Source organism: Dermochelys coriacea, chromosome 1 (assembly GCF_009764565.3).
Source record: "Dermochelys coriacea isolate rDerCor1 chromosome 1, rDerCor1.pri.v4, whole genome shotgun sequence".
In the NCBI taxonomy this organism is placed as follows: Eukaryota; Metazoa; Chordata; order Testudines; family Dermochelyidae; genus Dermochelys; species Dermochelys coriacea.
Window position 1 is genome coordinate 242,334,091 of NC_050068.2, and position 17,922 is coordinate 242,352,012.

The 17,922-nt window shown below is 44.4% G+C and overlaps 1 protein-coding gene across 4 annotated transcripts in view; it reads right to left on the reverse strand.

Moving 5' to 3' along the window:
• Positions 1–8,312: 8,312 nt before the first annotated feature.
• WNT5B (Wnt family member 5B) overlaps positions 8,313–17,922 on the reverse strand; it is a 97,122-nt gene continuing 87,512 nt past the window's right edge. For all 4 annotated transcript variants that reach the window (XM_038369018.2, XM_038369027.2, XM_043517858.1 and 1 more), the window contains 2 exons: positions 16,209–16,501; positions 8,313–9,865 (listed from right to left, as the gene is read on the reverse strand). In XM_038369018.2, coding sequence (XP_038224946.1) covers positions 9,407–9,865; positions 16,209–16,501 — 752 coding nt within the window. In that variant the 3' untranslated portion in view covers positions 8,313–9,406. The remainder of the gene's footprint in view (positions 9,866–16,208; positions 16,502–17,922) is intronic.

Consider the following 17,922-nt stretch of genomic DNA (forward strand, 5'->3'; position numbering starts at 1 on the left):
AGACCAAGCTGGATGAGCAAGCACCTTAGAGAGGTGATTAAGAAGAATCAGAAAGCATACAGGGAGTGGAAGATGGGAGGGATCAGCAAGGAAAGCTTCCTTATTGAGGTCAGAACATGTAGGGATAAAGTGAGACAGGCTAAAGTCAAGTAGAGTTGGACCTTGCAAAGGGAATTAAAACCAATAGTAAAAGGTTCTATAGCCATATAAATAAGAAGAAAACTAAGAAAGAAGAAGTGGGGCCACTAAACACTGAGGATGGAGTGGAGGTTAAGGATAATCTAGGCATGGCCCAATACCTAAACAAATACTTTGCCTCAGTCTTTAATAAGGCTAAAGAGAATCTTAGGGGTAATGGTAGCATGACAAATGGGAATGAGGACATGGAGGTAGATATTACCATATCTGAGGTAGAAGTGAAACTCAAACAGCTTAATGGGACTAAATCAGGGGGCCCAGATAATCTTCATCCAAGAATATTAAAGGAATTGGCATCTGAAATTGCAAGCCCATTAGCAAGAATTTTTAATGAATCTGTAAACTCAGGAGTTGTACCGTATGATTGGAGAATTGCCAATACAGTTCCTATTTTTAAGAAAGGGAAAAAAGTGATCCAGGTAACTTCAGGCCTGTTAGTTTGACATCTGTAGTATGCAAGGTCCTGGAAAAAATTTTGAAGGAGAAAATAGTTAAGGACATTGAAGTCAATGGTAAATGGGACAAAATACAACATGGTTTTACAAAAGATAGATCGTGCCAAACCAACCTGATCTCCTTTTTTAAGAAAGTAACAGATTTTTTAGACAAAGGAAACACAGTATTTATCTAATTTACCTAGATTTCAGTAAGGCGTTTGATACCGTGCCACATGGGAAATTATTAGTTAAATCGGAAAAGATGGGGATCAATATGAACATCGAAAGATGGATAAGGAATTGGTTAAAGGGGAGACTACAACGGGTCCTACTGAAAGGTGAACTGTCAGGCTGGAGGGAGGTTACTAGTGGAGTTCCTCAGGGATCAGTTTTGGGACCAGTCTTATTTAATCTTTTTATTACTGACCTCGGCACAAAAAGTGGGAGTGTGCTAATAAAGTTTGCAGATGATACAAAGCTGGGAGGTATTGCCAATTCAGAGAAGGATCGGGAGATCATACAGGAGGATCTGGATGACCTTGTAAACTGGAGTAATAGTAATAGGATGAAATTTAATAGTGAGACGTGTAAGGTTATGCATTTAGGGATTAATAACAAGAATTTTAGTTATAAGCTGGGGATGCATCAATTAGAAGTAATGGAGGAGGAGAAGGACCTTGGAGTATTGGTTGATCATAGGATGACTATGAGCTGCCAGTGTGATATGGCTGTGAAAAAAGCTAATATGGTTTTGAGATGCATCAGAAGAGGTATTTCCAGTAGGGATAAGGAGGTTTTGTACTGTTATACAAAGCACTGGTGAGACCTCACCTGGAATATTGTGTGCAGTTCTGGTCTCCCATGTTTAAAAAGGATGAATTTAAACTGGAACAGGTACAGAGAAGGGCTACTAGGATGATCCAAGGAATGGAAAACTTGTCTTATGAAAGGAGACTCAAGGAGCTTGGCTTGTTTAGCCTAACTAAAAGAAGGTTCAGGGGAGATATGATTGCTCTGTATAAATATATCAGAGGGATAAATACCGGAGAGGGAGAGGAATTATTTAAGATCAGTACCAATGTGGACACAAGAACAAATGGGTATAAACTGGCCACCAGGAAGTTTAGACTTGAAATTAGACGATGGTTTCTAACCATCAGAAGAGTGAAGTTTTGGAATAGCCTTCCAAGGGAAGCAGTGGGGGCAAAAGATCTATCTGGCTTTAAGATTAAACTCGATAAGTTTATGGAGGAGATGGTATGATGGGATAATGTGATTTTGGTAATTAATTGATCTTTAAATATTCATGGTAAATAGTCCTAATCCCCTGAGATGGGCTATTAGATGGGTGGGATCTGAGTTACCCAGGAAAGAATTTTCTGTAGTATCTAGCCGGTGAATCTTACCCATATGCTCAGGGTTTAGCTGATCGCCATATTTGGGGTCGGGAAGGAATTTTCCTCCAGGGCAGATTGGAAGAGGCCCTGGAGATTTTTCGCCTTCCTCTGTAGCATGGGGCATGGGTCACTTGAGGGAGGATTCTCTGCTCCTTGAAGTCTTTAAACCACGATTTGAGGACTTCAATAGCTCAGACATAGGTGAGGTTTTCGTAGGAGTGGGTGGGTGAGATTCTGTGGCCTGCATTGTGTACAAGGTCATACTAGATGATCAGAATGATCCCTTCTGACCTTAGTATCTATGAATCTATGAATTTGTATAGTGGGGGTGCTGAGAGCCATTGAATCAATCTCTAAATCCTGTATATAATATAATCCTTCAAGCCAGGGGGTGCAGCAGCAACCCCAGCACTCCTAATTCCAGCACCTATGGTCATAAGCAAAGGTCCTGCCCTGTGCCCTTGATATCATCGGAAGATAATGTTGCTGTACTTATAGCATAGAGAATTTTGTTTCTTGTTTCTGCTGCTTCACATCAAAGGAAGTCTGCAGGTGATCACTCACCATACCCCTCAACTTCAGCGCATCCAGATGAGGGAGTACTCAGAGAAACTAGTGCTTCAATTGAACATGAGGACTATCCATTTCTAAGTATTGTCACAGATGGGTTGTATGGCAGGCTGATGTCTGCAGAAAGCCATGCCTGTTGAATGTAAAAACAACCAAGCAATATGGCCCCATCCCTGGGGCATTTCTTTCTCTGTACAATTGAGACTCTTCCCAGAGATCTGGTGGCAAAGTCCAAACAAACAAACAAACAGACAGAAAGTTTTGTAATAAAGTTTAAAACAAACAAAATGGTCCCATACTCAAATATCTTCCTCCCCAGGGACTCCTGGTAAAATTCCAAACTCTCCCCAGAGATCTGGTGGCTAAAGTAAATAATAAACAGCTAGAATTTATTTTCAAAAAGAAGAGAAAGCCACTGCAGAATCTCCTTACCCGGATTCTCCTAGTCTCCTGCTATCAAGCAAGAGGCTGTCCCCTTCTCAGCATGTCTTCCTGTGGACCCCTACAAATCCCAGAAGCCCCAGGAGGATCTGTATTTCCCAGATTCCATTTCGTTGAGAGAAGATGGGAACGTTGACCTTCCACACTTGAAGTGTTTTTGACAGACTCAGCAGTCTGGGTTTTCTCCCACAAACTACTCCCTCCCAAAACCATTTTTTCTCTCTCAGTGCTTGTGTCTTTTGACCCACACATTTGTCTTTGAACAAGCTGCTTGGAATGAGGTAATATGGCCCTGCACACTTTCCCCCTATATCTTAAGAAGCTAGTGTACCCCATGACAGTACACAATTTACAGCCCTACCTGTCCCTCTTATGGCTGACCAGTGTTGGGGAAGGAGGGGAGAAGTAGCTGTCCTCTGCTTCCCACAGTAAAAGAGAAACTGTTCCTGCTGTTGGTCCTCCTTCCTCTGTTCTAGCAGGTGACAGTGTGTCTTTCACACCCTCTCATGCTTTCCTGATGAGAGTGGTAGATCTCCTGTGTCATCTGAAAAGGGAGAGGGAGAAGCGGGAGGGCAATAGCTACACCTTTGTCCCCTGCAGGAAGAAGACTGGCAAAATGGAGATTTGACAATAAAGCTTTAGGGTGATCTTCATATTTGTTATATTGTTTTTAATTATTTTTATCCTTGGGTTTAAAGTACATGCTTGTGATCTGTTTTTCCTGGTGGGTATTCTGGTGGCTGTAAGCATTTTGTTTTGTTCATCTCTGATAAAATGATGGGGGAGGTGGTTGCGGTCCAGTGAATATGGCACGTGACCTGGAATCTGGGATCCTATTTTCACCTCTGTCACTGACTCACTCTGACCTTGGGAAAGTCAGTATTCAAACCTCTGGTTTCAGGAAATTTAAGTTTACCAAAATCTGATGCTTACCTCACTGAGCCATCTTCTCCAGCCCTGCCTGAGATAGAATACATCAGATCAGCTCATGTATATAATATTTCCCTTTACAATTTACAGTACAATGGAACTTTATTTCATATAGAGTCTTCAATAGAATCTGTATCCTAAAATGCAGTTAAATAGAAGCTTAGTGAGAAAATGTGTGTGATTCTACACAGTTGTGTGTAGATACCATTGGGATAGCCACTTTAGAGATGCAGATAGGCACCTGCCTACCAGATGGAAGATACCAGACCTCCTCCAAATGGGAGCCCTGAGGTTTCTTTGGGATGTTGTGTGTACACTGGCAGAAGATGGCAATTGGCAATGCTGTCTGTATTTCTTTGTCCACAGGCTACAGATTAGTCTCACGGGGTGCACATTCTACACAATAGTTTAGGGGTGGAAAGGGCAGAATATCGTATGCATTTGAACTGCAAGCAGAATTTAGGCAATCAGATATTTGGCTCAGAAACCAGACTAACATCTTTAATCTTACAGGCTACCATGAGCTATTTAATTACCATGAATGATCAAATCATTAGTTTCACATTTCATTCAGAAAAAAGCATCTCCCGCTAACACAATGCTGGTGTAGGGCATTTGTTCAATACAGACTCAGAGAAAAGAGTGCTTCTTGCTGAATCCCCAACACCACCTTAGTGTTTCTTTGATGTCCCTCATCTAGGTACCAATCTAGCCTGCCTCTGTGCTGTTTTGTTAGAGCTATGAGTGTTATAGCGCAATACCGTATGGCTACAATAATTAAAAATAGTAAATATTAGTTGTTAGCATTCTTAATTCATACAGCTCAAAGTGCTTTACAGGGGAAGGCAAGTATCATTACTCTCATTTTATATATGAGGAGACTGAGGTACAAAGATGTAAAGTGACTTGTCTAAGGTCAGTGGCAGTGCTGGAAATAGAACCCAGGTCTTGACTCCCCATCCTGTGCCTCTGGATCACACTGTCTATCTAGCAATGTGCAATTTAAAAGCCACTACTTTCTCCCTCATTGGCAAGGAGTAGTTCCTCTTTGATTTTCATCTGCTGCTTGCCCTTCTTTGGCTTTGGACGCATCAAGCCAATCTAAATTTGCTCTGATTTACATTCTTATTACTATCCCAAGGAGGTTCTTTTATGTGAGGGTGCCACATAAATTGTCCTTTAGCTAGAGATGGGCTGAACCAAACTTCTGGATCCCAACCCCCCGAACTTTGGGAAAGCTCAAAGCCAGATCATTTGAAAAAAATCCAGGGAAAATTTTTTGAAAAACTGGAGGATGGTGGTTTTTATTAGACAACCTTGTGAACGTTAGGTTATTTTTAATATAATTCTCAATGGTCAAGTCCTCCAAATAACTGGGGTACAGAGAAGCTTCCAAACGTTTGGATACTTCTCTGAGCCTATAGAACAGGAGTGGGCAAACTACGGCCCGCAGACTGGATCCGGTCTCCCAGCCTTTCAAGCCGGCTCTCAAGCTCCAGCTGGGGAGCGGGGTCTGGGGCTTGCCCTGCTTGGGCGCTACAGCCAGGGCACAAGGTCGGGGCCTGCGCCACACGGCTCCTGGAAGCCACAGCATGGCTACCCTCCAGCATTCCAGCCAGAGCAAGGTCGGGGGCTGTTCCACGTGGCTCCCGGAAGCAGAGGCATGGCCTCCCTCTGGCTCCGACACACTCCAAAGGCCCCGTTCCAATGGCCCTCTCCGGCACTCCAATGGGAGCTGCAGGGGTGGTGCCTGTGGACGGAGCAGCGTGCACAGCCACCTGGCTGCGCCTCAGCGTAGGAGCCAGAGGAAGGACATGCCGCTGCTTCCGGGAGCTACTTGAGGTAAGCGCGGCCTGGAACCTGCACCCCTTAGCCTCTCCTCACGCCCCTATCCCCTAGCCCAGCCCATATCCCTCTCCCACCCTCTGAACCCCTCAATCCCAGCCCGGAGCACCCTCCTGCACCCCAAATCCCTCATCCCCAGCCCTACCCCAGAGCCCGCACCCTCAGCCGGAGCCTGCACCCCTTCCCGCATCTCAACCCCTACCCCAGCCCTGATCACCCTCCCACCCTCCAAGTCCCTCAGTCCCAGCCCAGAGCACCCTCCTACACCCCAAACTCCTCAGCCCCACCCCAGAGACCACACCACCATCCTGGAGCCCTCTCCTGCATCATGAACTCCTCATTCCTGGCCCCACTCCGAAGCCCACACCCCCAACCAGACTCTTCACCCCCTCCCACACCCTAACCCCAATTTTGTGAGCATTCATGGCCCGCCATACAATTTCTATTTCCAGATGAGGCCCTTGGGCCAAAATGTTTGCCCACCCTGCTATAGAAGAAGCCCTTCAATAAGCCTCAAACAACTCCCTCCATCAATAGGCTCCCCCTACTGGCTGTTGTCTTCATGAGGGAAGAAACCCAGTCATCTGCTACTCTCCTGATACCTTAGGGCAGGGGTGGCCAACCTGAGCTGGAGAAGGAGCCAGAATTTACCAATGTACATTGCCAAAGAGCCACAGTAATATGTCAGCAGCCCCTCATCAGCTCCCCTGCCCCCCCCCGCTCCCAGTGCCTCCCGCCCACTGGCAGCCCTGCCAATCAGTGCCTCCCCCTCCCTCCCCGCACCTCCTGATCAGCTGTTCCATGGGGTGCTGGGGGTTCTGGGGGGGAGAGGCAGGAGTGAGGGCATAGCAGGCTCAGGAAGGGGTGAAGTGGAGGCAGGGCCTGTGGCAGAGCCAGGGGTTGAGCAGTGAGCACACCCCAGCACATTGGAAAGTTGGCGCCTTTAGCTCCAGCCCCGGAGTCGGTGCCTATATAAGGAGCTGTATATTAACTTCTGAAGAGCCACATGTGGCTCAGGAGCACAGGTTGGCCACCACTGCCTTAAGGGGAGGATGGCAAGTCTGTATATCCTTTCTGGCATAGTCATGGAACATTTCCCACACTCTAGTTGGAGAAGGGGGTTGTGGGGCACCTCACGCCATATCTCTTCAACAGAAGCCTCCAACTTCTTCCCTGTTGGTTTCTTTCTCTTAAAAGTTGGAGAGGCTTGGCATTTCTCTCCTCCCTTGTCATCACTTCCACTTGCAATTATTTACACCCACAAAATTTACTGTGGTGCAATGCTAGAATATGTGTTAAGAGTCCCTTACATGTATAGTCTTTAATATAAAAGCCAAGTGAAAAGACTTTGAATTACTGGATATATTAGCAATGCCTGGGGCGTGTCATATACAAGTAGGTAACACCTTTCAGCACTCATGCAGTGAGGATAGGACAGAACATGGGGGTGAGTTTGGAGGAGGAAAACATCTTTTTTAGATATATCCAATGTACAGTGAGTTTTATTACTGAACAGGGAATGTATAGTATCCTCTGATTGTATAGCTCACACATTTGACCTGATCTTGGGCTCAGGCCAGTTCCCATTGAGGTTTAATTGGAGTTGGGTCAGGCCACTGTATTCACATTTTTCCATGCATGGAAAATTATGTTTGTCACTTTGAATTACTATACCATTGGCTTTGGCTTTTATATAATACAATAAATTTAGGCAACCTTTTGTATTCCAAGAAATTGCTCTCTGCAATGCCAACAAATATATTGACTGTTGAATAAGAAACAAATATTGGATTACAAAAATAAAAGGTGGACACATCCGTAAAAATAAGCAAACTAATCACTCAGCATAATTTTTCTTGTGGATTTCTGGACTCTTCCAATACTTTAAATATGAAATATGCATTTGTAGGATTCTCTGATGGTTAAAATAGTGGGTTCTGTAAAAGTTGCCATGTTTAATCAGAAATAAACGTCCTAAAGATTCAAAAATCTAGTTTTCTGGACTATGGCTCTTGTCCATGAATTAGCATTTTTTTGTTCATTTGAAATTTGTCAATAAAAAACTTGGAATGTCAGTAAAAAATGGGAAGTATATTAGTAAATGTTTACATTTTGAGGTTCGGTTCTCTGATTCCTCTTTGCCTGCAAATGAACTCTGCAGATGCCATGAAGGGCAGGAAATGTCCTGTGCTAGGATCAGCATATGTTCCATCCATATTTTACTAATTGAATTCTGTTATAATTGCAATAAAGTTAAGAGAGATTAGTAGATTTTGCTAATGGGCCTCTGCTCAAGCACCATTTCATTATTCTTCGTTATCACCACAAGAGGGTGCAGAATGGACCTCACGCCTTGAACATCTAGTCCACATTCTGGTGACACAGTCATTCTTGGTACAGCTCCAATGACTGCAGTTGGTTTACACCAGAGAAGAGTTTGGCCCCCTGGGTTCTTAAATAAATAACAAAACAAAACACACACATACACAAGCAAGAGAGAGAAAGAAACCTCAGTGAGGGGTATTTAATGGTAAAGAGAAACTGTACATCTGGGACAGAGGTGAGGATGATTGAAAAGAGCTGGGCAAGGTGACCATTTGTGTCCACTTCAAAGGGGAGAAATGGCAACAATGGTAAGGACTAAGGTGCTATGTTCATCCAGTCCCCTGCATGTATGTATGGCTCTCTCACACACTCCACACATGGAGTATATTTCTTTCCCAAAGAGCCCAATAGGCCTAGGAGACAGATAGCAGCTCCTAATCCGCAAAGACAAAGTGAGTTACAGTGGAGGGGAAAAGGATCTCCTTAACAGACCAGCCTAGATAGGGCTTTGGCAGATTTTTCTCATTGCCCTTGAGGTTCAGAAGACCTAGGCGCTAGTTTCTTTTAAACTCTGAGGATACAGTAGTTCTTCCCAATTGAAGATCACACCTTCCTCCCTCACTTGGAACTGGTGGTTTCCCCACCACTGTGCAGGAGTCCCTGCTCTGTCCTCATTCCAAGCACTCTATATGGTACCTTGTATTTTAATCCATATTTTTGCACGAGACCTGGGTGACTTTCCCTCTTGTTTGACAAAGCACCAGTATTTCCTTCATAGGGAGCAGAAAATGGGCCCAAATCTTCTTGTTTTGCTTGTCCAAAGGGCTTGGGAAGCTGGAACATGAATAACTAAGACTCTCCCATGTCTGATTGTGATTCCAGATGTCCAATACCATATAAACTTTTGAGTTTAAACCACGAGATAGCAAAGGGAACCCACTTTTCTCCTCCACATATCTGACCATGAATCAATCCCCTGCTTCTGGAGTGAGGTGGCTATGGGGGGAGTTCCTTTTGAGCAACTCTTTGGCTCCCTTCACTCTGATTATAACATCCAGAGGAGAAGGGTCTGAGGGCAAATTCCCCCTTTGCTCCGCAGCTGAATAAAGGAAGTGGCAAACCGTCCAGTCCGATGGGAAAATTTCAAAACCAAAATGTCTCTTAAATAAGCTTCTTTAATTATTATCATCTATTTATTTATACAAATATAAAATATATTTATATAGATTTATATAATATAGATTTGTTGCTTTGGTGGCTCTTTCATTTACAGACGTACTGGTCGACGATCTCTGTGCACTTTTTACACTTGACAAAGCAGCACCAGTGGAACTTGCAGTGACAGCGCTCTACCTGGATGCTCTTGAATTGGTCATAGCCCCGGCCACAACACATCAGCTCACAGCCATCCATGCCCTCTGAGGTCTTGTTACACAGCCGGCCCTGAGTGCCCAGTGAGCCAGTGGTCTCATTGCGCAGGCAATAGTCAGGGCTGGGGTCAATGTAGACCAGGTCCTCTTGCGTAGGTGAGTTGAAGCGGTTGTTTACCAGCTCTAGCTTGCCTTTGCGACTGATCCTCATGGCAGCTGCACTGTCATACTTCTCTTTCAGCAGGTCACCCACCTTGCGGAAGTCTGCCAGCTGCAACCAGCAGGTCTTGAGGCTGCAGGAACCTGAGACGCCATGGCACTTGCAAGCCACATCTGCCAGCTTGTATACAGCCTGCAGGGAGAGCAGATGGAACAGACAAGAGCGGCATTAACCTTTATAGCACTGGGAACTGACATAATTGCGCTGAGTTCCTCTTCCTTGCGTACTTATCCTGACCATCCCCCAGTTCTCTCTCTCCCCAGAACAGACACAATCTTCCTTAGTCCTTTGGCATTGCCATCCTCAGTACAACTGATCCCCTAACACTTCCATGTCTGTCCACAGTCCACACAGACGTGGGCCTGCCAACCACTTTATCTTTGCTAGTTCCTGACCTGAGGCCTGAGTCAAGCACAGGAAACAGCAAGGGGAAAAAGCCCTACTATTGGAAATGCTCCCCAGCCTTCTGGACTAACGTACTACATCCACCTCCCCTCAAAGCCCATAGAAGCAATCAATGCAACAAAACACCTGAGAACTTGTAAATTTCCTATAGGTAAAACAGGTCAATGATGCTATAGTTCTAGCATTATACCCATATCTTATTGAAATAAATCCATGTACCCAGGCTCTTTCCCTCTATCCCCATTCAAGAGCTTTGTTCACTCTAAATACAGTTTCTGGAGGAGTCACTCTCTCTGTCAAAGAGGAACAGCTGGGATTGTAATAATGGTGTGAAAAATTAACTGATTCACACCAAGCATGTACAAGCAAGGCATTCACTCATCAAGGACAATTCATGTAGCTTCAATGTGTTACCATTCTGTGAACTGAGAATAATAACTGCATAGGGTTTACAGATCTAAGTGCAACTTTTGCACCACCAAATTATTCGTCTACACCAAAATAATCCCTCAGGGTTTGTCTACACAACAGGGACTATGGTGGCATAGCCAAACTCAACCATAGTATAGACGCAGCATACAGTGACAGAAGGGGTTTTTCTGTCATTAGATAATCCACTTCCCTGAGTGGTAGTAGCTAGGTCAACAGAAGCATTCTTCATTGGGAGTAAGGTTGGCATAGCTACAGCATGAATTTTTCATACCGCTGAGCAATGTAGATATATCAATCTACATTTTAAGTGTTGACCAGGCTTCAGTTTCCTCATCTAGTGTCATGGTATGGCTGGCCTAAAATTTAAACATTTAAAAAACAACTACTAGTTTTCAGAGCTTCATTTTTGGAGTGCGCAACTTGAGCAACTTTGAGCCTGATTTTCAGATATCAATGGGCACAGCACCTCTGAAAATCCAACTCAAAGTATTTCAAGTTGGACACCCATAATTAATTATTGCTTTTGAAAAATTTAGCCCTGTATGTGTTAATCTCTCAAAAGCATGAGTGGAGATGATGTGAGGGAGAAGAGTCATGATTCTTCTTACCCTAATAAGGAGAGAGACGACATTAAAAAACCACAAGAACATAAAAACTCAAAATCAGTGGGGAAAAAACTAAACAGGTTGAGTTTCTTCGTTACACTGAACAGAACTGTATAAGTGAAACCAATCTCTCAACTACTTTAGAGATTCCACAGGACTGCTGCTAAAACTACTAGTGACTAGGTGTATAAAAGGCACCTAAGGCCTAATACAGCTGACAGCTAGTAGAGATTCTGCTTTAGCTCAAGTGGTAAATCCCTTGGGGCCCAGTCCAACTCTCAGAGAAAACAATGCTCTGAGCCCTTAGAGATGTGGGGCTTTAGTTCCATTCCTCTGTGTGTGATTTACTGGTAATTGCCCTTCATAGTGTAACATAACAGCTACAGATCTGAAGCCTCTGGACTTGCCTTGGATTGGACTATAACTGTGCAACACCAACCACATTGCTACCTAAAGATCCCTGTACTGTACAAGACTGAACTACACTTGCATTTTCAGAGCACCAGACACTTCCTATGTCCTAACTGACTTGCCTGCCTGCTTGTTATACATTTGTGTTAGCACTTCTTGGTTATTGTTGGGTCAAATCCCAAACTACTCATGCCTCTGTTGCCCTTGCATATGTTTTTATAAAGTAGTTTGTTTCTTCCTAATCCTTGGCTTTGTTCCTTTAGGAAAACATTGCAACTTGATCCCCCTCAGTTAATGTCATGGGACCTTCAGCGTTTACTCTGACTTGAGTTTAAATGGCCAATTCTCAAAACATCTGGGTAATGATTATGCTGTGGAATGTGTATGCTACCAGTACTCACAAGCCCCTAAGGAGAAGTAAGCCTGGTCCCACTTTGCTTAGATACACAGTCCCCCATTTATTAATTGTGGGAGTCACCACTGCATTTATCCCAAAATGACTCTCCATTTCTCTGTCCCTTAGCTGCTGGAATGGAGAGAGGGTGGGAGAAATTGTAGAAATTGGCTAAGCTAGGATCAAGGTGAAGAATAACAGACCCCACATGAAGCTGTAAAGACTGGGTCTGATCAATGGCCCTGCCACAGAATCAGTCTGAAAGTACATTTAATGGAAATGTATAAAGCCCCCATTCCACAAGCCCAAGTTCCTTTCTGATTCCTCTCTCATAAGAAGGGGGATGGGAAGAGAATTAATGGAGAATTCCTATGTGGTTAATTAGATGGCCCCCTCCCAGCCTCACCTGGCACTGGATGGAGTGACTGATGATTGAGGCCTGCTATATGTTGACTGGGTAAACAGTGTGGAAGGACAGACTGCCAAAGTCTGAGAGACAGGGAGATAGATAAGCAATGAGGGGAATAAGAGAGGGAAATGGAGATCAAGTGGAGAAAAAGACTGATGGAAGGAAAGGACATGTTGAGATAACAGTCAAAGACAAACAAACGAGGGCAATAAAGCCAGGAGCCAGTACCTCAGAAACTCCAGAGTGGAGTGGAGAGGTGATGGGGTCAAGACTGTGTCTGAAACAGAAAAGAACATTGTTCTCTTCATAGCCCCACCCCGACCCCCCAGCTCCTCTCCATTAACCTGGGTAGAGGAAAATTCCCCTCCACCATCAGAGCTCCACACACAAACCAGGCATTAGAGAGAACTCTCTCGCACAAGAACTCTATCTCTGAACCAAGATGGGACGATATGGCAAAACTCGGCCCAGAAACCAGAGGGAAAAAATTTCTCCCCTCAATTCAAACTCGGTCCAGAAACCAGAAGACAGAAATCACACTCTCACCTGAAAATCAGAATGGGGGTAGAACCTGAAGGCCACTTGCCAGTGACCACTGGTCCCTCAGAGAATGGGTACTGCATATGGCCAGGTGAGCCAGGCTGTGTTTTTTTATATGATCCTACCCTTCTGACCCTCTCATGTTCTTTCCCTTCCTTTCTGTCTCTATTTACAAATATATGGAGTGCCATGATCCCATATTGCTTCATATTCCCAAGCACAAAATCCTTAACGTGAAAACTTAGCACAATATAGAGATTTACTGCTGTGTGAGTAAGTCACAGGTGAAGGGAGGCAGGCTGGACTCTGTGGACTGTACTCCATGGACTGCCACTCTGTGCATTGGCAGCACGTCAGGCTCAAGCACAGGAAGCTATTCTTCTTGCTCTCTAATTGTTCATGTTCAACTTCATCAGCTAGAAATGGAGTTCTCAGCCTTGAAAGGAAAAACCTCTGTGTGTGTGTGAGAGAGAGAAGGACACCTTCTGCCTCATTGGGTCTGATTGTGTCCTTCTCCTCTAGGCTGCTTACCTGCAGCTTTCAGTCACTCACTGTAGTGAGCAGTATATTAATGGATCATTGTCCTGGAGACAGACTCCACATTTAACAGTAGTCCCTAGAGGCTACACTTTTGTTTTAATTTTTCACCTAGTTATCTCACCTCTCCCTACACCACCTCCATTCGGAAGAAACATGTCAGATGCTTGTTCCAAGGAAGAAACTCATGGGAATTAGTGTGTTCCCCATGGCAACCCCTCATCACTAGAATTCAGCCCAGCCAAATACATCTCTTAACTCAAACACAGTCACTTTTAGGCTATGTCTACACTACAGACTTCACAATGGCAAAGTTGTACCTCTGCAGCTGCACTGCTGTAAGGTCTCTTTTGTAGCCGCTCTATGCTGACAGGAGAGAGCTCTCCCACTGCATAATTAAACCACCCCACGCCCTGAGCAGTGGTAGCTATGTCAGCGGAAGAGTGTCTCCTGGCAATATAGCACTATCCATACCAGCACTTTTGTATGTGAAACTTTTTTTCACACTCCTGACCGACAAACCCATAACCGTCAAAGTTTTACCAATAAAAGTGCTAGTGTAGTCATAGCATTAGAGTGAGATGTAAGATCATGCTCTTTTCTATATTTTAAGACCAGAAGGGATGATCTAGTCTGATCTCCTGCATAACACAGTCCATAGAATTTCACCCAGTGATTCCCACATCAGGCCCAATAATAGGTGGTTGATCTTCAGCATATCTTTTAGGAAGACACCTAGTCTTGATTTAAAGACTCCAACTGATGAAGAATGCAATATATCCCTGGGTAAAGTAAAGCCTTTGTTTAGGCTAGCCGCTAACTACAGACCATGAAATCTCCTAACCCTTAAAGCACTATCTACAAATTCAGCCATAACCATAACCATGTACAAAACAGCAACCCAAACACAGTTAAAATGTGATTGTGTCTAGTACTGAAGACAAGACCTGACTGTTTTAAGCCAAGTCCCTGAACCATGATACAACCCAGCTCTGTACAAAGCGATAGCACTGTTTGAGGTTGTGACACAGTTAGATGCCTGTTCACATGACAAGACAGAACTGGATTTTAACCATGTTGTGGGACAAACGTCTACTTATTTGATCCCCTCATATAGCTATTATTGTAATCTAGATGAACCCCTAGTCTACTAGCTGCTATTTGCTATGTTTGATCCTAATACTAGTGAGAATAATTAAACATTTACATGGTTGTTTAATGAAAAAACTGCAGCAGCCTCTCCAAAGAAAGGGCAGTTATAACCCAAGCTCCTCAGCTCTTCGAAGAATAAAGAAATGTTACGTTCCAGAGCTGTCAGTCTGCTGCCTTTCACCAACTGTAATTTTACCTCAAGATTGGTTTTCCAAAAGGAGTGATCAGGAACGCAAAAGCCCATAGCAGTACGCTAACATCTGTGCTTATGACACATGATGATTCCACAATTAAGAAAGAGAACAACTCTGGCTAAAAGACCGTCCTAGTTCAGTGGCAAAGTGAAAGCAGCAATTAGAAATAAAAAAGCAATATATAACAAATGGAAAAGTGGAGAAATAGATGGCAATCAATATAAATTAGAAGTTATGAAGTGCAGAATATTGATAAGGGAAGCTTAAGACATCAGGGAAAAATCCATGTCTGGCACAGCTAAAGACAATAATGAGTTTTTTTTAATATATCAGGAACAAAAGAAATCCTCATAATGATATAGACCTGTTACTAACTAGAGAGAGTAAAATTATTAATAATGATGAAAAGGCAGAAGTGTTTAATAAATATTTCTGATATATATTTGGAAAGAAGCAGGATGATTTACACATATCACAGGATATGTAAGTACCTTCTAATCTATTAGTAACTGAGGAGGATACTGAACAACATCTACTAAGCATTTTTAAATCAACAAGCCTCAGGGCTTTAGATCGGGGGAATTGCTGGGGCTCAGGGCTTCAGCCCCATGGCTCCATTCCCAGCTTCAGCCCCACAGGGGATGTCAGAGATTGGGTCTTCAGTCCTAGTTGGGCTCTGCTCCTAGTTTCAGTGGCGGGGCGGGGGGGAGGGCTTGGGGCTTTCACTATGTGGGGAGCGCCGTTTCAGCCCCAGTGCTCTCCCCATAGCTAAAGCCCTGAACCCTGGTGGCACACCTGCCTACCTCGGCTGAAACTGGGAGCAAAGTTGTGGGCTGACGCCCCAAGCCCTGGCACACACATCCCCACCCGGCTGAAGCCAAGCATGAAGCCGCAAGTGCCCCCCGGCAGTAATCAGGAGCGGACTTGTGGGCTGAAGCCCCGATCCCCAGAGGGCTGAAGCTGGAACAGAGCCTCAGGGCTGAAGCCCCAGGCCCCAGCCCTTCCCCCAGGTCTAAAGCCCTGAGCCCTGGTACTCCCAGGGAGCAGAAGCCCTGAGCCCCCTGCTGGGAGCCCTGGCAGCCCCTAGGGTCAGAAGCCCCAACCTCCCACTCCCCCACACCCTGAACCCTGACACACTCACCCCTCCATCCAACCCTGCGGCTGCAGGTTCTACTGTAAGTGCCAAACTGATCTTGACTGTAGGATTCACAAAGAAATGGTGAAACCAGGACCCTGCACCTTACCAAGGGAGTTACTGGTTTATCCTCTGGCCCATAGTTGACTGACTAATACTGTTCCTCATCACCACCCATGAATGACTTGACACCCAAACACACAATGAGTTCTTGATCTGCCTCTGCTGCAACCAAAAGGAAAGGGCCAGCATCCAGCTTACCCTGCGACCAGCCTCGTTGTTCTGCAAATTCATGAGTGTGCGAGCCTGCTCCTCCGACCCCTTTGCGTAGTTCTTCTCCCTCTCCCTGGCATCCACAAACTCCTTGGTGAAACGGTAGCCATATTCCACATTATCCCCACAGCCACCCCATAGCCAGTCTCGGGGCAAGTCCTTGGGACGGGCTGTCCGGCTGCAGCCACAGGTGGAAAGCTCTCCTTCGCGGCATGCCCGGCTGATGGCGTTCACCACCCCTGCAGCACTAACAGCATAGGTGAAGGCGGTCTCTCGACTACCTGGGAGAGCAGGAGGAGGAGAAGATTAACAAAAGACAAACCTCCTTTGATAAATACAACACCCTCATGGGGAGAATAAACTCAGCAATGGAAAGTGGTGTGAGCCCAATGGCACATGACATTTAAAATTAGGTTGAGAAAAGGATGGAATAATGTATTGTAAGGAACAATTCTGCACTGGCAGAAAGGAGATGGACAGGAAGGGTAATTCAAATAGGAGCTGTTCATAACCTAGGTTTGCATTCCTCACTTTGTTTGTATTTAAGGAGTCCATCCACAAGACTCTGACTATCCTATCCCAGCAGTTTTAGTATAGTCAGTACCAATAGCAAACCTGGCTCTCTGACATACCTGGGCTGGGACTGGGATCTCCTTTATGGCCAGAGGTTGTTTCCTGGTAATGATATACACAGTGAAAAATAAAACATTTAATACTCTCATTTTGGGAAGAGGTGTATTTGTGGAGAAGCTGTCAGTGAAAGGTTATTATTAATTTTATTATTTATTATTTGTATTCCAATAGTGCTTGCCCAGTTAAGCACCGTGGAAGTGAAAGTCCTCTAGTGACAGAAGAGACAGCAGCAGGCCAAGCTTCCCCCCGACATGGATCCATCATTGTATTTTGAGCCTGACCTGGAGGGAATGCTCAAAAAGTGGGAGGGTAGTTCGCTCTCCATAAAAATTCAGTTCTTGACCTATCTGGTGAGACTGCAAATAAGTGGGCACAAAGTGCAAGTAGGCCTTGGCTACACAAGAAAGTTGCTCTGGTTTAATCAAAGGTGATTTTAAACCAATTTAGTAAAACTGGTGTAAACCCTTGAATAGACACTTTTGTGTCAGTTAAAACCTTCCTTATTTTACTTTAGCTAAAGTCAGTTAGGAATTGGCTTAAGCTAAACCAAAATAAGCCACTCTTAAACTGAAGTAAGAATATCCACACAAGGAACTATGCCAGTATAACTATAATCATACCAGTATTATTGTTAAAACTTTCCCATATAGACAAGGCCTATATTAACTGGTCGATAACTTTCTTGTTTAGACAAGGTCTTAGTGTCAATGGAAGTGAGGAATACCTATCCTCTAGGAACTTCCCTGCTTTGAGGTTTCCACCTTCCTCTGCTCAAATTATATATCTTAACTATATTGTCTGTCCAGTTTAGATTGTAATGCCTTGGGGTCATAGCTCCATTTGTGTATTGTACCGCATGGACAAGAATGTCAGCACTCAATATAAAAATAAAGAACTGAACTGAGACACTCCCAGTCTTGCATGTATGTCACCAAACAGCCTTCAGGTGATACAGAGAATGATTACCTGAGCTTCATTTGAACCAGCAACCTAAGTATGAAGATTTACAGATCCAAAGTACTAGTACCAAGTCCCAATATCAAACTGCCCACTAATTTTCTCAGCTGAA